General features: G+C 37.8%; 1 protein-coding gene across 3 annotated transcripts in view; it reads right to left on the reverse strand.

Annotated features, from left to right (window-relative positions):
• Positions 1-16661, reverse strand: part of ZC3H8 (zinc finger CCCH-type containing 8) — a 28966-nt gene extending 12305 nt beyond the window's left edge. For all 3 annotated transcript variants that reach the window (XR_008995755.1, XM_057497005.1, XM_057497004.1), the window contains exons 1-5: positions 16483-16661; positions 12266-12362; positions 2825-3056; positions 1832-1965; positions 181-300 (exon numbers count right to left, since the gene is read on the reverse strand). Coding sequence is in view for 2 of the 3 variants with exons in the window: in XM_057497005.1 (XP_057352988.1) it covers positions 181-300; positions 1832-1965; positions 2825-3056; positions 12266-12362; positions 16483-16559 (660 nt within the window). In the remaining variant the exon portion in view is untranslated. The remainder of the gene's footprint in view (positions 1-180; positions 301-1831; positions 1966-2824; positions 3057-12265; positions 12363-16482) is intronic.
• Positions 16662-21109: the final 4448 nt, after the last annotated feature.

Raw genomic sequence — 21109 nt, forward strand, 5'->3', positions numbered from 1 at the left:
TCTTTCTTAAACATAAAAGAATATTTCTGTAAAATTTTCTAATTGAATGTTTTCCAGAAGGAAACAGTTTTTAAAATATATAGATATGCTTTTAGAGTGTCTATTGGAAATAGGAGTTGGTTTTAGTAATTTTTGCTACACCTTACATTTTAGTTTATCTTTGCTTACACATTTTTATACCTTAATACATTTTCTTTCGAGAAAATATTTACAAATTTGCTTTCCGTTGCGTTCCACTGTGTGTTGGTTGATGAATCCCTGACTCATTCTCACATGCTGCTTCTCTTTAGGTTTACCATCCTTTGAAAACAAAAACAAAAAGGAAATGTGAGAAATAGAAAATTAAGTATTTTATTTCATTGCACAAATCATTTTAAACCACCTTTAAAACATTAAAAAGGCCTTGATGTGTAAGATTTAGACTTTCGCACACAAGGTGAAAAAAAATGTTTGCCAGTGTCAACAGTATTCTATCATTGAACACTAGTGTTGTTTGAGTATTATACTTTGCCCTTACTTCTAAAAAATGAAAATATATTAAAAAATGAAAGTGCTACTACTTGTGATAAAAAATAAAGTCCAAGAACAGACTCTTTAGAACAATGAGGACAAAACTGGAAATCATAAGACACCACCTTTAATTTCAATGAAATGGTCACTAGGTGTGAGCTGAGTATACTGACCAGCTCAAATTAAGAAACATAACTAGAAATAGACCCTTAAAGATGGCAATAAAGCCATGAACACAAAACAGGAATTTCATAATATATTTTAGCTCTTTAGAAACATAAACCACTTCATGCATGTTAACTTGTGATACTCCTTACAGCTTCTGTATACCAAGTTTCCAAACAGTTTTAGGAATTCATTATGTGGAAAGCAGGGAGCTGACTACATTTATGTGATCTGCTTCACAATAATGTCAAATTTCCACTTAGAACCACCAAAATTATGTTTTAGAAATACATGTCAGTTCAAGTCTTTGGTTTTATTTTGTTATGTTACTCAATTCTAACATATATATTTGCAATTTTTTCCTCAAGTAGAAGGGCTGTCAGCTTTGGCTGAATAATCATTTGAGTTGATGTAAACCAAATGACAGGGAATACTGACTGGGATCAGGAAACAAAGTTCCAGCCCCAGTCTGGCCCTTTGTTACCACAGGCAGTTACCTGAACCCTAAGGCTTCAGATTCCTCATTTATAAAATATAGAGGGAGGGAAGATTTTATATAAATAAGTTTGAATCCAAAGTATTTGGTTTTTCTAATATTTTGCCACCTCTAACACTTGTCTCCTGGACAAAGCCTAACAAAAACGGCTGCCATTCAGTTAAGAAGCCCTCAGAGAATCAGAGTCCAGAGAGGTCACTTACTGTCCTATCCCAATGACATCTGCAGACCAAGGTAGAGGAACACAAAGCAAAAGCAAAATACCAAGAGGGCAGGGGGTTTTTGGTAAGGCCAATGCTCAGAATTATTCATTTTTAATTTCCAGAGAGAGTTAAGAACCAATAGACCATGGACTGCAACAGTGGAGACACTAAGACTCTGTGGCCTTTGAAATGTCCTCATGGCTGTTTTGTCTTCCCCCTGCTGCCCCACCAGTTTTTCCAGAGTCACTGACAGTACAACACTCAAAATCAAAGGCTCGTGTGCACTTATTCAGGGGCCCAACACAAAGGCTTCAAATGGCTGCTGGCAGCTCAGGGAAGGCAGCAGCCATGTGAGGAGGAGGAACGTGGTGAGCCCAGTGATGTAAGAGACTCTCACCATTAGAGAACCCTCATTCTGTGGCTTGTATGTAAGTGTCCTACATGCATATATTCTTACCTGTTTCTGTGAGCCACTGTGCTTTAGTGAAGCATTTGATCCTTTGTCTCCAGTGCCAGGCCATTTTCTTTTCATTTTCTTCTGTTTACCATTCTTATGAACAGCTTTAAGATTTTTTTTTTTTCGTTTAACAGCTAAAAACAAGAAATTTATTTTTAAGATGATATAGAAGTACAATAGCAGTTTACTCTTAAGAAGTGTATTCTATAATAATCCAGGAAAAGTTCTCCAGTAAAAAATTGGTAAGATGCTGATCTACCTTTCTAGAAGCTCTGGGATTAAGAGACCAAAAAAAAGAATCAATATGTTCTGGATCCCCAATTCATTCTTTGTGAAAATATAAGGTATTTGCAGGAAAATCAAGATAATTATTGAAATCAATCTTCCCAGCCACAGCCAGACCCTTTTAAACTGTTCAGAGTATGATGGATATAATTAGGAATTGCTACAGCCCTAAAACAGTAAAAGCTTCAAGTATTTAAAATGAACTTATATATTACTATCACATTTTTCACTGAAAATATTTTATACCAATTAATATTTTTTATAGACTCATTTTAAACAGAAAATAAAGAGGAAAAATAAAGGTAAAATCAGAGGAATAAGGATTTGATTTACAACTGTCATTTGTCCTCATACTTACGGCTAAATTACATTTTAGTAATCAAAAAGAATACACTTCTGAGTTTAGTCTGACATACTACCACCCTACATTAAGTCAATTCCTCTTTAGTTTGACAGCAATATAACAAGCATAGCTTGTCCTTCACACATGTGGCAGCCAGGGATTTAGTATTCTCCCTTTCACCACTGTCAGGGCCCTTGATAACCCTCCTGTATTCTCAGAAACTCCTGCAAATGGAGCATCTGTGCACTAGGTGCCCAGGTTGTGGCAGGTAGTCTCAGCCCATGCAAGCTCAAGCCTGGGGTAAAGATCCAAGAACACCATGATCTTTAGATAAACTTGAAATGATAAAATAATTTGACCCTCACCTTTCTGGGTATCCTTCACTCCCTCTTTTTTCATAGATTCTTCAGGAAATGGTAAGGATTGAGCAGCATTTGCCATTTCCTTAGCTTGCATATACTGTTGAAGCTCTTTAGCAAAATTATCTTCTGGTTCCTGATTGCAGACATCATTATCACTATATACATCATAGTCCTTACTTCTTGATTTTCTATGTGGCAAATTCTTTGATGATGTAGAATTTCTGAAGTGCCTACACTAAGAATAAATTTATTTTCAATTTTAAAAACATACCATGATTCAAAACAATCTGATTATAACAAAGAAACAAAGACTGACCATGCATTGATCATTGTGGAGGTTGGATGATGAGTACATGGGGGTTCATCATTATTCTTTCCACTCTTACATATCTGAAATTTCCCAGAATTAAAAAAAAAAGGCCATCAAGAACTATCCATGCTTAAAGATAATATGAGGGGAGATTCTGATTTTGCACACTGTGTGTACTGAGTTCAAAGGCTAAACCCTCAAATAGGTGAAGGGGATAAAGTTAAAAATAAATAAATAAATAAATAAAAGACTAACCCCCCTAATGAATTACTTGATAAAAAGGAATTATAGTAAAACCACAATGATATTACCTCACACCAGTTAGGATGGTCAACATCAAAAAGACTAGGAACACCAAATGTTGGCGAGGATGCGGAGAAAGGGGAACTCTCCTACACTACTGGTGGGAATGTAAACTAATTCAAACACTGTAGAAAGCAATATGGAAGTTCCTCAAAATCCTAAAAATAGAAATACCATTTGACCCAGGAATTCCACTCCTTGGAATTTACCCAAAGAAAACAACTTCTCAGATTCAAAAAGACATATGCACTCCTATGTTTACTGCAGCACTATTTACAATAGCCAAGATATGGAAGCTACCTAAGTGACCATCAGTAGATGAACGGATAAAAAAAGATGTGGTACATACATACAATGGAATACTATTCAGCCAAGAAAACAAATCCTACCATTTGCAACAACATGGATGGAGCTAGAGGATTTTATGCTCAGTGAAATAAGCCAGGCAGAGAAAGACAAGTACCAAATGATTTCCCTCATTTGTGTAGCATAACAACAAAGCAAAACTGAAGAACAAAACAGCAGTAGAGTCACAGACTCCAAGAAGGCATAGGTGGTTACAAAAGGGGAGGGGTGAGGGAGGGCGGTGGGGAGGAAGGGAGAAGGGGATTGTGGGGCATCATGATTAGTGCACATGGTGTGTGTGGGGTCATGGGGAAGACAGTGTAGCACAGAGAAGACAAGTAGGGACTCTGTGGCATCTTACTACACTGATGGACAGTGACGGCAATGGGGCATGGGTGGGGGACTCGATAGTAAGGGTGAATGTAGTAACCACATTGTTTTTCTTGTGAAACCTTTATAAGAGTGTATATCAATGATACCTTAGTAAAAAAAAAAAAGGAATTACAGTATTATAGTTCACATTTTATTTCTTCCTTTGCATCAATTATACTTTTAAACAGTTTAATAAAAAACTCATCATTTCATAAAAGAGCAAGTAAACTCTAACAGCCCAAGTGAAAATCCACTATACCAAGATACATCACAGCAGCCCAAGCCTACTTGTTTTCCTGTAACTCACAGCATTAGTAGCAGCAATGATGAAAGGAAGAAAGAATTGCCCAGTTCTCTGTAATCAAGTTAACCTACTTTCAGAAATCATTTCTTAACTCTTGTTTGGAGCTTCCCCACAGCAACAGCAACACACACTGAAAAGGAACCAGGTGTGGCAGCTGACCCTGTAGCAGCCTGAGGTGAGGACAGAGGACAGCTTAAAGCACTTGATGATAAGGAGGACTAGTTACACAGACATCTATACTTGGTGACATGGATGTCAAGATACAATTTACAATAGCCTCATCAAACACCTAGCAATAAATTTAACAAAAGGTTTGTAAGATGTAAGATATCTACAAAGATAATTATAAAACACTGTTGAGAGAAATTAAAGAGGACCTAAAGATCAGACAATTCAATATTCTAAAGATGTCAATTCTTCCCCAAATGATCTATAGATTCAATGCATTCCCAGTGAAAATCCTATCAGGATTTTCTGTGGAACTTGACAAACTGATTGTAAAATTTACATGGAAATGCAAAGGGCTAAGAACAGACAAGACACTTGAAGAAGAAATACAAGGTGAGAGGACTTGCTTACCAGATACCAAACTCATTATAAAGCTGGAGTAATTAACACAGTGAGATCTTGGGGGGAAGGGGTGGACAAATAAACCAGTGAAAAAGAACAGCACAAAAACACACCCACCCAAACATGAACACTTGATTTTAACAGTGGTGACACTGCAGACTGATTTTTCCCCCAGTGGATGATGCTGAGTGATCAGGTATATTAACAATAGCGATAATAAATCTGCGCCCCCACCTCACTGCACTGTGTACAGAAAAATCATTCCAGCTGACTATAAACTTCAATGTGAAAGGCAAGACTATAAAGTTTTAGAAGACACCGCAGGAAAATCTATTTATTACTTCAGAATATTTAAAATATGAAGCACTAACTATAAAGGAAAAGACTGGTAAGTTTGTATATATTAAAATCATAAACTTTTTATCAAAAAAAGCCATTGAGTGGAAAGCCACAAAATGTAGATATATGCAATGCATAACCCATAAAGAAAGGGAACCCTTCTTATGTTCAGAACAAAGAACTACAAAGCAAGAAAACTGGACACTCACACACAAAAATGAAAAAAAAAAAGACAAAAAGACTTGAATAAGCACCAAAAAAGGGGGGGAGAAGGGGAATTCAAATGGACAGAAATGAAAAGATGCTCCTTCTCAACAGTAACTGAGAAAACGCAAACTAAATTACAATGAGATACCTCACGAGATGGGAAACCATAAGAATGGTAATAATATCAAGTGTGGAGTAGTAGAAAGTGTCTCTCATGCTGCTTCTGCGAACAAAAATCAGAAGAACCACTTTGGAATATAGTTTGGCATTATCATAGAGGCAAAGATGCTGATAGTAAGAGCACGCAGTTTCACCCCTTGTTAAATGTGTGGCAGGATACAAGGTTAAGAATGTAGTAGCATTGCCCATAACCTCCAAAAATGGGTATCAGACCAACAACAGAACATGGTATATTCAAATAATGGAATACTACAGGGCTAAGAAACTGAGCAAAGTATATATTACAATATCTATGACTCTTTTCAGTATAAAGTTGAGAAAAAAAAGACAGAAAAAACATAACTTTTCTATTTTTGTTAAGTGCAAAACAGGCAAGAAAAAAACATGTTCTTAAGGATGACAGCATTAGTAATAAAACTGTAAAGAAGTACTGGAAGTGACTGATCTGCAAGTTAGGACTGTAGTTCTCTCTAGGGGAAAACAAGGGGATCTGACTTAGAAAGGAGGCATCACTCATGTGTACAACGCTCTTCCCTGACTTGAAAAGTGTTTACCTGGGTGTTCTCTTTTTAATTAGCCACGATACTAAACATTTATTCTTTACCCACTTGTGAGTAAGGAGCCTGGGCTGGAGCAAGCCCATTGAGGAATAATCTAGGTGACCACGTCTCAGAGTACTGTTTCCTGGAAGCTACTTAACATAATCATAGAATGTTGTATCTGCTTATCTCCTATATGGGGTTATATGTGGACTGAAGAACTTAAAGTGGGTATGAAGGAATAGGGCCTGTGTGACTAAAATAGCATGAAAAGTGTGGAAAATCCAAGACGCAGTTTCTCAGCATCAGCCTCAGCCCTTGCCCATAGCAGCCACACTCCCCCAAAGGCCCAAGAAGTAATATACTCAGTAGGCTGAGGCTTCCTGAGATGAATGTGTAGCTCCTCTACATTTTCTGTCCTGTATTCCTTTATAGGGCCAAGTATATGGGTATCATATTAAAGTCTATTTGTATCTTCTTACTCTTATTACTAATTTGTACCCATTCTTTTACAGTGTTAAAATTTGCAAAACAAAACAAAACAAAAGTTCATAAAGGGAAAAGAGGCAAGAAAGAAGCAGAATAAGATCACATACAAAGGAAAGCCCATCAGGCTAACATCAGACTTCTCAGCAGAAACCTTACAGGCCAGAAGGGAGTGGCATGATGTATTTAATGCAATGAAGCAGAAGGGCCTGGAACCAAGATAACTTTACCCGGCAAGATTATCATTTAAATTTGAAGGATGGATTAAACAATTTCCAGATAAGCAAAAGCTGAGAGAATTTACCTCCCACAAACCATCTCTACAGTCTATTTTGGAGGGACTCCTATAGATGGAAGTATTCCTAAGGTTTAATAACCGCCACCAGAGGTAATAAAACCACAGTAAAGAAAGTAGATCAGCTAATTACTAAGCAAATGCAAAATTAAATAAACTATCTGCAAAGTCAATCAAGGAATAGACAAAGAATACAGAATATGATACCTAATATATAAAGAATGGAGGAGGAAGAAAAAGGAGGAGAAAAAGAGAAGAACCTTTAGATTGTGTTTGTAACAGCATATTAAGTGAGTTAAGTTAGACTCTCAGACAGAAAGAAGTTAACCTTGAACCTTTGGTAACCACAAATCTAAAGCCTGCAATGGCAATAAGTACATACCTATCAATAATCACCCTAAATGTAAATGGTCTGAATGCACCAATCAAAAGACACAGAGTCACTGAATGGATAAAAAAAAAAAGACCCATGTATATGCTGCCTTCAAGAGACTCACATTAAACCCAAATACATACACAGACTAAAAGTGAAGGGATGGAAAAAGATATTTCATGCCACTAACAGAGAGAAAAAAGCAGGAGTTGCAGTACTTGTATCAGACAAAATAGACTTCAAAACAAAGAAAGTAACAAGAGACAAAGAAGGACATTACATAAGGATAAAGGGGTCAATCCAACAAGAAGCTATAACCATTATAAATATCTATGCTCCCAACCAGGAGCACCCACATATGTGAAACAAATACTAACAGAATTAAAAGGGGAAATAGAATGCAATGCATTCATTCTAGGAGAATTCAACACTCCACTCACTCCAAAGAACAGATCAACCACAGAAGATAAGTACGGAGAGAGAGGCACTGAACAACACAAAAGAACAGATGGAATTAACAGACATCTACAGAACTCTACACCCAAACCAACAGATTACACATTCTTCTCAAGTGCTCATGGAACATTTTCAAGAATAGATCATATGCTAGGCCACAAAACGAATCTCAGTAAATTCAAAAAGACTGAAATTGTACCAACCAGTTTTGCAGACCACAAAGGTATGAAACTAGAAATAAATGATGCAAAGAAAATTGTATATCCCACAAACACATGGCTTCACAACATGCTCCTAAATAACCAATGGATCAATGACCAAATAAAAACAGAGATCAAGCGATATATGGAGACAAATGACAACAATAATTCAACACCGCAAAATCTGTGGGATGCAGCCAAGTCTGTGCTAAGAGGAAAGTATATTGCAATACAGGCCTACCTCAAGAAAGAACAACAATCCCATATAAGCAGTAAACTCACAATTAATGAAAAAGAAGAACAAATGAGGCCCAAAGTCAGTAGAAGGAGGGACATAATAAAGATTAGAGCAGAAATAAATAAAATTGAGAAGAATAAAACAATAGAAAGAATCAATGAGAGCAAGAGCTGGTTCTTCAAGAAAATAAACAAAATAGATAAACCCCTAGCCAGACTTATCAAGAAAAAAAGAGAGTCTACGCACATGAACAGAATCAGAAAAGAGAGGGGAAAAATCACTATGGACACCACAGAAATACAAAGAATTATTAGATAACACTATGAAAAATTATATGCTAACAAACTGGATAACCCAGAAGAAATGGACAACTATCTAGAAACATACAACCTTCCAAGGCTGTCCAAGGAAGAAACAGAAAATCTGAACATACCAATTACCAGCAATGAAATTGAACTGGTAATTAAAAACCTGCCTAAGAACAAAACTCCTAGATCAGATGGCTTCAGGCTGAATTTTATCAAACATTTAGTGGAGACCTAATACCCACCCTTCTTTAAGTTTTCCAAAAAATAGAAGAGGTGGGAATACTTCCAAACTCATTCTATGAAGCCAGCATTACTCTACTACCAAAACCAGGCAAAGACACCACAAAAAAAGAAAATTACAGACCAATATCCCTGATGAACATAAATGCAAAAATACTCAACAAAATATTAGCAAACCAAATTCAAAAATACATCAAAAAGATCATCCATCATGATCAAGTAGGATTCATCCCAGGGATGCAAGGATGGTACAACATTTGAAAATCCATCAACACCATCCACCACATCAACAAAAAGAAGGACAAAAACCACATAATCATCTCCATAGATGCTGAAAAAGCATTTGACAAAATTCAACATCCATTCATGATAAAAACTCTCAACAAAATGGGTATAGAGAGCAAATACTTCAGCATAATATAGGCCATATATGACAAACCCACAGCCAACATCATACTTAACAGCAAGAAGCTGAAAGCTTCACTTTTAAGATCAGGAACAAGACAGGGATGCCCACTCTCCCCACTTTTATTCAACATAGTACTGGAGGTCCTAGCCACAGCAATCAGACAACACAAAGAAATAAAAGGCATACAGATTGGCAAGGAAGAAGTCAAACTGTCCCTGTTTGCAGATGACATGATATTGTACATAAAAACCCTAAAGAATCCACTCCCAAACTACTAGAACTAATATATGAATTCAGCAAAGTTGCAGGATAGAGAATTAATACACAGAAATCTGTAGCATCCTATACACTAACGATGAATTAGCAGAAAGAGAAATCAGGAAAACAATTCCATTCACAACTGCATCAAAAAGAATAAAATACCTAGGAATAAACCTAACCTAGGAACTGAAAGATCTATACCCTGTAAACTATGGGACACTCCTAAGAGAAATTAAAGAGGACACTAATAAATGGAAATTCATCCCATGCTCTTGGCTAGGAGGAATTAATATTGTCAAAATGGCCATCCTGCCTAAAGCAATCTACAGATTCAATGCAATCTCTAACAAAATACCTATTGCATTCTTCAATGAACTAGAGCAAACAGTTCTAAAATTCATATGGAATGACAAAAGACTCTGAATAGCCAAAGCAATCATGAGAAGGAAGAATAAAGCAGGCAGAATTACGCTCCCTGACTTCAAGATCTACTACAAAGCCACAGTAATCAAGATAATTTGGCACTGGCACAAGAACAGACCCATAGACCAATGGAACAGACTAGAGAGACAATATATAAACCCAACCATATTTGGTCAATTAATATATGATAAAGGAGCCATGAACATACAATGGGGAAATGACAGCCTCTTTAACATCTGGTGTTGGCAAAACTGGACAGCTACATGCAAGAGAATAAAACTGGATTATTGTTTAACCCCATATACAAAAGTAAACTCAAAATGGATTAAAGACTTAAATGTAAGTCATGAAACCATAAAACTCTTAGAAGACAACATAGGCAAATATCTCCTGCATATAAACACGAGCAGCTTCTTCCTGAACGCATCTCCTCAAGAAAGGGAAACAAAAGTATAAACGAACTGATGGGTCTACATCAAACTAAAAAATTTCTGTACGGCAAAGGACATCATCAACAAAACAAAAAGGCATCCTACAGTACGAGAGAATATATTTGTAAATGACATATCTGACAAGGGGTTAACATCCAAAATATATAAAGAACTTACACGCCTCAACACCCAAAAAGCAAATAACCTGATTAACAAATGGGCAGAGGATATGAAGAGACAGTTCTCCAAAGAAGAAATTCAGATGGCCAACAGACATTTGAAAAGATGCTCCACATCACTAATCATCAGGGAAATGCAAATTAAAACCACAATGAGATATCACCTCACACCAGTAAGGATGGCCAGCAACGAAAAGACTAAGAACAACAAATCCTGGTGAGGATGCAGAGAAAGGGGAACCCTCCTACACTACTGGTGGGAATGTAAGCTAGTTCAACCATTGTGGAAAGAAAGAAACTAAAAATAGAAATACCATTTGACCCCGGAATCCCACTCCTTGGAATTTACCCAAAGAATACAACTTCTCAGATTCAAGAAGACATGCACCCCTATGTTTATTGCAGCACTTTTTACAATAACCAAGATATGGAAGCAACCTAAGTGTCCATCAATAGATGAATGGATAAAGAAGAGGTGGTACATATACACAATAGAATACTATTCAGCCATAAGAAAGAAACAAATCCTATCATTTGCAACAACATGGATGGAGCTGGAGCACATTACGCTCAGTGAAATAAGCCAGGCAGCAAAAGACAAATGCCAAATGATTTCCCTCATTTGTGGAGTATAACAATGAAGCAAAACTGAAGGAACAAAAAGGCAGCAGTACAGTACACATGGTTTCGGGGATCACGGGGAGAACAGTATAGCACAGAGAAGGCACATAGTTGATCTGTGGCATCTTACTGTACTGATGGGCAGTGACATTGGGGTACGGGTGGGGACTTGATAATATGGGTAAATGTAGTAACCACATTGTTTTTTCATGTGAAACCTTCATAAGAGAGTATGTCAATCATACCTTAATAAAAAATTTTAAAAAAAGAAAGAAGCAGATACTGACTGGGATTGACTGTGTCTTCCCAAAATTCTTGCGTTGAAGTCCTATCCTCCAGTAGTACCGCAGGATGTGACCTCATTTGGCAAGATGGCCATTGTATGTGTAATTAGTTAAGATGAGGTCTCTAGGGTGGGCTCTAATCCAATATGACTAGTGTTCTTATAAAAAAGGGAAGCTGACACATAGATACATGGGTGCACATGAGAAGCACACCATTTAAACATGAAGAGAAAGACTGAGATGATGCTTCTGGAAGCTCAGCCAAGGAACACCAAACATTGCCAGCAAACTAGCAGAAGCTTGGGAGAGGCACAGAACAGAGCCTTCCTCACAGCTCTCAGAAGGAACCAACCCTGCTAACACCTTGATGGCATGGACTTCTAGTCTCAAGAATTGTGAGACAACCATTTCTCTTTAAATCACTTAGTTTGTGGTGCTTTGTTATAGCAGTCCTAGCAAATGAATATAAGCTTAAAGCTCTAAATCAAAAAGGTTAGCTAAGTTAGCAAATCAAAACCTTTAAAACTTTTTATCTAAATGGAAACAGTTTATAGCCCATTTTAGGAACAGGGGAAACCAAAATAAAGGCAATACACTAGAAACAGTTCATGTAAAATGACAAAATTCTTGAATGATAAATTTTTTGAAGTGTAGCTTCCTTGATACAGGTAACTGCATCACAAATGCTGACTAAAATGAGACAAAAAGGATCCCTGATTAATTTCTCACAACCACTCCTGTTTGTTTTTTAGTATGCCAACTTAATCTTACTTTTTTGGGAATGTGCTCACACTCCAGTTTTACTTCCCATTTTATTTTCTCTTCTTGTGTTTCTTCAACTTCTGTATCATCTATTTCATCATCGATTCTGTAGCAAAAATATTAAATAACACAAGAGGGTTTTTTCAACCTGAAAAGGGTTCATACCACAGCATTAAAATTCACTGCTTTGGCCTGTCCTCAACTTGTACTTTAAGAAATTTCAAATTCAAACTACTCCAAACACTCCAGGGAAATAATGTGCAAAATTTTGATGATCAGTAAATGTCAACATATATTTATGAGTAAACTGTAAAGCTAAAATTTTAGATTACATAACCTTAATGTTCAAGATTAGCAGCTATATAAATCATCTATCCATTACATTTTTCCATTCATTCAACAAATACTGAGTATCCACCATACACCAGGCCCTGGACCTTAAATCCTGACTAATGACTTAACGACAATGAAAGACCTTGTTCTGGCCTCTGAGGACTTTCTATCTGCTTAGAAGGAAGAAAGAAGGCAATTTCAATATGGTGTTATAAGTGTAGGTGCATACACGAGGAACATTTAACCTAGATTTGGGGGCCAGAGGTTTTCTGAACCTAAAAAATATGTAAGAGTTAGCAAACAAAGAGGAATGTAAGGGAGAAGAGCATTTCAGGTAGAATGCAGGGTGCCTTCCAAGGTCAGGAGAGAGTCAAACTTATACTCAAGTGGGAAGTTGAAAATGAAAAGTTGTTTTCAGACACAAGGACTGAGAAGTTGAGTATGAGATACTGAGAAAATCACTTGAGGAGATTCCAGTAAAACTAAAAATGAACCCAAGAGAGATGAAGATGGAAAATAAGAAAGTGAACAAAGAAGCCAATACAATTGATCGGTAAATCTAAATAATGACTGATGCCATAGCTACAGGGGGCTGAAGGCAATTGTGACTCAGCAAACAGTTACTACTGGATAAAAGCTTAAGACATGAGTTACATGCCAGATAAAGGTAAGGACTAGACCTTGTGTACATTCTTGAAAGAACATGTCACAAATAGAAAGCACTGCCAGGCCAAGAATGTGAACAGTGGCTTTGTGCTTCTTTCAAAGTTACAGGAGTTCAGGCTTCACAGCTTTATTCGATTCAACAGTTTACCACTGATGTGTCCCTAGACAAGAGTTTCCAAGCTACATCTGTTAAAGTACCAAGTTGTGAGCCTTCTATGAAAGCCACCATTACAAGAACCAATAAACTGAATACAGTTAACTTTCAAATAACAGGTTTGAACTGCTTGGGTCCATTTATACATGGACTTTTTCCAATAAACATAATGGAAAAGTTTTGGAGATTTGCAATTATTTGAAAAATAATTATCTGGCTTACTTTATCATAAGACTACAGTACATAATACATATATAACATATGTGTTAATTGACTGTTTATGTTATCACTAAGGCTTCCTGTAAACAGCAGGTTGTCAAAATAACAGTCAAATGTTATACATGAATTTTTAACTGCACAGGGGTCAGCACCCCTTATCCCTGAGTAGTTCAAGGGTCAATTGTACTGTGAACCTTCATTGCTCTAGTTTTCAGTAATGAATAATCTTACGGAATAGGAGACAACCTCTCCAAAGGCAAAGCAACAATGACTAAAACAGCAATAACAGCAGCAGCTAAAACTTATGCAGCTAAAACTTCATGCATATTACACATATCACAACAACCCTATGACATACATAAACTTAAAAAGCCTGTTTTACAGATGAGAAAACTGAGCTATGGAAAGCTTATGTAACTTGCCACAGACCTAGTAAATGGTTGAGTGGAAATCTGAAACTAAGAAGGTAGAACCAACTTCCTATTCAATGTATCTGCCTAGATAGTTACTAGACATGATCTTAAAATACCCAAAACTGAACTCTTGATCTAATCCTGCTATCTTAAACAGACATTCCACCCTTCTGTTGAAACTGACCAAAACCCTTAAAGCTGACTTTGACTCTCTCCTATCTCTCATCCAATGTGTGAAGAAATTGTTTATCTTTAAATATATCCGTATTTGATCACTTCTTGCCACTAATACTATGATTCAAGCTGCTCTTGCCCCCATATTCATTCCTCTCAACACAACCAGAATGACCCTGCTACAATGTCACTCTCTTCTGAAAACCCACCAGTAAGAGTTTCTTATCTCATTCAGGGTAAAAGCCAAAGTCTTTATTATACCACCTACAAGTCCCTACATGATATTCCTCCTTCTACCCCATCCCCAATACCTCTCAAGTCCTACTTCTCCCTACATCATACTACTCTTACTCCACCCCAGTTGTTACATTGACCACTTTGCTCCCTCCATCCAATGACACCAATCTCACTCTTCCTCCAGACCTTTATAAGGAACATTCTCCCCAGTAGTTATCAACTCCCTCACCTTCTTCAGGTCCCTACTCACATATTACTTACCAATGTTATTAGTGAGGCTTTCCTTTACTATCTTCTTTAAAATACCTATACCCACCCTACTATCCCATCCTCCCTTATCCCTCTAACCTGCTGTCACTTTCTCCATGGCATTTATCATCATCTAAATATACTATATGCTTATGTATTGTCTGTGCACCAAGAATGTAAATCTCATGAGTAAGAGGATTTTTCTGTTGTTTATTTACTGCCAAATCCCCAGGGCCTAAAAGAAATGTGTACATAGCAGGTGCTCAATAAATGAGTAGTCCCATCATAAAATTAGCAGGAAAAAACCCCAGAAACCATAAAACACTGGTTCATTCGACTGCATTTAAAACAAACAAACCATCTTTACAGACTGAAAATAATCCCATAGGCAAAGTCAAAAAAGACCACACATTGGAAGTAAAATATTTGCAGGCTAGAGATCCTAAAATTGTAGAGAAAAGACCAAAAAAGAGAAAAATGGGCAAAGAATATGAACAAAGAAGTTCATGAAGTTCACCATACTTCAATACCTTCTCCACCTAACATTTTGGCAAAATTCCAAGTATCTTTTACATAGTTCAGGAAGTTTTTGTGAATGGAATCTCTGTCCAACCATTTTTAAATAGATAGCTGCTACTGGTTTTTACTAGGTGGCTACTGTCCTTTTTGTGATGATTCACTTTTATTATTTTATGTATTTTAACATTTATTCATTGGTTTCCCTTGTACATTTTATCACCTGCAAGTAAGTAATGTCTTTATCTGTTTTTCAATATGTATAGGTCAAATTTTATTTTAGTCATTTTTATTAGAAGCATGGTAATGAAATCATGGGTCCTGGAGTAAGATTGTCTAGGTAATTTAATCCTAGTTTTGCCCCTTCCACTGTGTAATCTTGGCAAGTTATCCTCTCTGTGCTTCAATTTTCTCATCTGCAAAAATGAGGATATCTTCTTCTTAAGGTTGTTGTGAAGATTAAAAGACATTTCATGTAAAGCATTAGTAAAGCCCGTGATGGTAGAGAACATTTACCTGAATTAAAGTAATAGTTTCAATAAAGGTATCTGAGGCAGATGTGAATGATTTCAGAGGCCAAACCAACCAGAATAAGAGACATACTGAGGATTAGAGAAATAGAAGAACACAGGATGTGTGTCCAGTTTCGGCTCAGGGAATGTGGGGAAAACGTGTTTAGAAGAAAACATGGTTTTTAGCACTTCAAACTTACAGGGAAGAAGAGTGAATGGTTAACTGGGTGTAAATTAACTCTACTACACACGTCTCCGAGATCAGTAAGTCAGCTCCATTGCGATCTAAAGGAAATAGGCTATCAGACGGTGTTGGCCGCTTTATTATGGCCTTTAAGATGTTAGGACGCAAATCAGTAGACTACAGGCAGAGTATTCGCTCCCTTCACCGCTTCATGAACTCCAGGTTTCGTCTTTCTACAAAAAGGTGCCCAGCGTTGTGTCAGTGAGAGATGACAAGTGATCTCTGTCCTTCAGGAGCTCATGGCCCGGGGAAGTGCAAGCGATACGGGAATTTGAGAACGAAAGCGGGCTCCCAGCAGCCCGCGAAAGCCGGCAGCCTGGAGCCCCCGCCAGCCCTGCCGCCGGGCCGCGCGCTCCCCTCACCCAGGCGGCCGGACCCACGGCCCCTGTAGCACGGACCACAAGCGCTCCCGGCAGGACCTCGCGACGCCGCCCAGGCGGCCTCCAGAGGGACCGGAGGGTGGACCCGGTCAGGCCCCTACGTTCAGGTCAGGAAAAGATAGGGATCACCTTTCGTCAGAGTCCGCGGCTGCTGTTTTGCCGAGGGCGGGGTTGGGGGGCTTGGAAAACAGATTCTCGAAATCCATCTCCCTCTGAAGAGCCAGCAGCTTTCCGAGGTCACGCCGGCGTGAGGAGGAGGAGATGATCCAGGATGGCCTCTCGCCCCGCGCATGCGCCGCCCCGCCCCGCCGCGCCCGGCGCATGCGTGCGAGCGCGCTCTTCTCCCCACCACCCAACCGAGGCTCTGCGCAGGCGTGGTGTGGTTGTACTCTTTTCTATGAATGTTCCATCTGTTATATCAGGTGTTCAGTAGGCTTTGTGAACTTGGTCCTTGGGATTCTCATTTCTTTCACTGTAGTTCAAACCGTTCCATCGAAGTCACAGTTTTTCCAAGGAATGGTAGTAATACCGAACACTCATTTGAGCACTCGCTCTATGCAGGCACCGTTTCACATTTCTGTTTACCTAATCCTCACAACAGCCCTGTAAGCGAGGTACTACTACCTTCCACATTTTTCAGATGGCTAAACTAAGGTGTGGACAGCTTGTGTGACTTGTAGAATGTTTATAATATAATGAGATTAAAATAAATTCAAGGCAAAAAATGTCCATTAAGAGTACCAAATGCTAAGAGAAATTGGTGAGGGGAGTTAAAGGGTAAAAACAAAAAAATAAGTTAACAAATTAGAGATAATTTGTTTAAATGCTCAAGCTTTAGGAGTGGGGCCCTGGCATCAGTAGGTTTTTGGCTGCTATCCCACCAATACTGAAACCCCCTGGGCTAAAGTTTTAGGCGGGCTTCAGAATGGTTAGAGCCAGATGTGTTCCAGCCCTGCGAGGCCTTGCTCTGTTCCTTGGTGCCCGATTTTTCTCTCATCTGGATGAGGATGGAGAGGCTTGCCCTGCTTTCCTCTCAGATATGCAGTAAGATTCTAAGAGAAGTGTTGAAAAAGCTTTGGAAGATGTCAAGCCCTGAATACATCTAAGAGATTTGTTACTTTTCCTTGTTCCAAGTCTCCCTACAGTGAGGCCTTGAAGTAGGGTTGCCAGATACCACAAATAAAAGTGCGGGAGACCCAGTTAAATTTAAATTTTAGCTAAATTACAAAAAAAAACTTTAATTTTTGTAAGTATACTCCATGCAATACTTGGGACATATATATACTAAACGTTTGTATTTTATCTGGCAACCCTATTCTGACATCTCTTTCTCAGGTGTAGCTGATGGAGGTGGGGACCTTAAACTTTTAATTTGTAGCTGCACATCCATGGGTCTATCTTTCTTTAGGGGATCTTATTGTGAACCATCATTGTGAAGGAAGACATTTCTAAACCTCTGATCTAAAATGAGGCTAAAAGCCCCTGTATGGCCCCAGAAGATGACTGGTTAGCCAGAGACGGGTAAGATTCCTCAAGGGAGGAACAACCTAAGACAGGCACAGTCGCAGGGGGGCCATCAGGTGAGAAAATGGGGATCAGCAGAGGTGAGCCTTAGAACCTCCCCCCTCCTGTTCTGAGAGAAATCTTCTGCATACGTGGATGTTTTATTGCCCTTGTCTAGCTCGGATTAACACATAGTCTACAGGCACACACTTGGTCATCTACATTTGCTCTCTTACAACACTAAACTGTTTTTTACCTTTGTCTCGTATATACCTACCACTTCAGCATTTTATTAAAAATAATAATAATAAAGAGAGAAATGTGGTATCCACATATAAATCAAGTATAAAAATCAAATGAGTATTCATATTTGAACTGACTGTTTATAGTTCATAATGCATGAACAAAACCGAAAGCTTCTGTGATGACTGCCCTTGTAATGTTCACCATGTAACTTATTCACTATGTAAGAATTTGTACTCCATGTAAGAACTTGTTCATTATGCATCAGAAGATTGGAGACTGACGAAAATTAGGCTTGGGGTGGATTAATGATTGTGCATTGAGCATTGACCCCCCTATACAGAATTTTATTGTTGTTAACAACCATTTGGTCAATAAATATGAGAGATGCCCTCACACACACACACACACAAATATATATATATATATATGTGTGTATATATATATAAACACACTTCCAATTGTAAAATAAATAAGTAACCGGGATGTAATGTATAGCATAAGGAATATAGTCAAAATATTGTAACAGCTTGGTATAGTGATAGCTGGTACCTAGAATTATCATGTATATAAATGTTGAATCACTGTGTTGTACACCTGAAACTAATGTAATACTGTGTGTCAACTACCCTTCGATAAAAAATAATTATCCAGGGAAAAATAAATAAATAAATAAATAAAATTAGGCTAAAGGAGTTGGAGAGTTCGTTTTTTAAAATTCAGTGGAGGAATAATCCATTTATTTAGATCTTTGATTTAGTTCATCAGAAGTTTGTAGTTTTCCTCATATAGATCATGTACATATTTGTTAGATTTATACCTATTTTTATTTTGGTGCTAATGTAAATGTTTCCAATTTCAAATTCTAATTGTTTATGGTGAGTATATATGAAAAGCATCAGCTTTCATGTATTAACCTTGTATTTTGCAATCTTTCTCCAACTGCTTATTAGTTCCAGGATTTTTTTTTGTCCATTTTTGAAACTAGTAGTTGCCAGAGGGTGGGGTTGGGGTAGGGGAGGAAGGGAGGAATGAATAGGTAGAGCATGGGGTGTTTTAGGGCAGTGAAACTATTCCGTACACAGTAATTATGGACACACGTCATTATACTTGTTAAAACTCATAGAACATACAACACAGAGTGAATCCTAATGTAAACTAGAACTTTAATATATCAATATTGGTTCATCAATTGTGCAAGTGTACCACATTAATACATGGTGTAAATAATGAGGGAAACTGTGTTGCAGGGAGTGGGTAGGGGATATTTGGAAACCGCTTCCAATCCATTTTTCTATAAACCTAAAAGTGCTCTAAAACAAATAAAGTCTTTTAAAAAAATTAATAGAGGACTTTGGTGAAATGAAGATACCCAGGGTTGGTTGGCATTTTCCAACCAAAAAAAAAAAAAACTCAACCAAGTGCTAAGAGAATTCAGAAGAGAAAAAAAGCACATTGGATGGGATGGCTTCTTGAAAGGTGTATTTTTGAGATTGCTCTTGAGGCAATTTCCAAGAAAGAAATGAAGTTAGGGGTAAATGGGCATCCCAAGTGGAAAAAATTGTATCAAGGCAGGCAAACAGAGCACACATTTGGAAAACTGGGAATTTTTTGGTTTTGCTTAATGAATGCCAGTATAAGGGAATAGTGGAAAGAAAGGCACAAACAGTGGGTTGGGCCAGCAGCAGAGAACGTGACACATTTATAAGTGAGCAGCTGTTTGATTTCTGGTGTGAATCAGGGTCCACTTCACAGACAAGTTCTTTGAAGCCAAACACCTTCTCAAGGGAAGTTGTACATTCCCCTGTTGTTTGTGTGATAGGTAATCACCTTCTTTTGTACATGCATCACTACTAAAAATTGAGAAAAAACTTGGATTGAATTATGGTAGTACTCCCTCTTTGGAGGAAAGTGCTCTATTGTAGAACTCAACTGCTACCATACTTACTTTTTCATATAAAATGTCCAGCATGCAGAAAAAGATGACTAGGCTACAAAAAGAAACTAAAGTGGTAAATAAAAAACCAGCAAAAACATTGAACAAAAAAAACTGATTTGCAAAGGCATCAGATACTAGCCTTTTCAGGCTAATATATAAAACTATAAAAAGCTGCTGACCCTATAGTATCTTACTACACTGATAGACAGTGACTGCAATGGGGGGTGAGTACTTGATAATATGGGTGAATGTTGAAACCACAATGTTGTTTGTGTGAAACCTTCATAAGATACTTTAATTTTAAAAAAAGCTACATATGTTTGTGGTAGCTTGATTTCAAATATGGCCCCAGTTCTCCACTCTTTCCTACAGCCACATCATTTGCAACAGAACTTAGCAGTTCCTCCCATCAAGAAATAGAGTCTATTTCACCTTCTTTTTAATGTGGGTTGAATTGATTATTTATTTTGGCTCCTAGAAGGCAGCAGAAAAAGCCTGCCAACTCCAAGCCTAGGCATCAAGAGGCCTTGTACATGTACGCTCTCTCTTGAACTCCTGTCTCCTCCAGGAGAACAAGCCCAGGCTACCCTGCTGAAGACAAAGGAGAGACATGTGGAGGATAAGACAAAACGAGGAAAGCACCCAGTCAGCAGCCAGCAAAACCCTCAAAACAAAGCCACCTAGCCAACACACAGCCGACCACACAGGACACATGATGGACCCCAGCGGACAATTGAAGAACTTCCCAGATGATTCCAGTCCAAATTGCTGAACAGCATTGCATCATGAGCTAAATAAATGGTGGCTGCCACTGCGTTTTAAAGTAGTTTATTAAACAGCAATAGCTAACTGATAAGGAAACTATAAAAAGTGACATAAGAATTGAAAAAGAACCAAAGAGAACTTTTAGAAATTAGAAACATGATACTAAAATTAAAACCCAATGTTTGATGGGGTAGTAGTTTTAAAATATGTTTACAAATTCTTCACTCCAGCTTCAAAACGTGGAGCCTATTCCCCTCTCCTTAAATGTGGACTGGATTTAGTGACCCACTTCTCACAAATACATTG

The sequence above is a fragment of the Manis pentadactyla genome, chromosome 2 (genome assembly GCF_030020395.1).
Source record: "Manis pentadactyla isolate mManPen7 chromosome 2, mManPen7.hap1, whole genome shotgun sequence".
Classification (NCBI taxonomy): Eukaryota; Metazoa; Chordata; class Mammalia; order Pholidota; family Manidae; genus Manis; species Manis pentadactyla.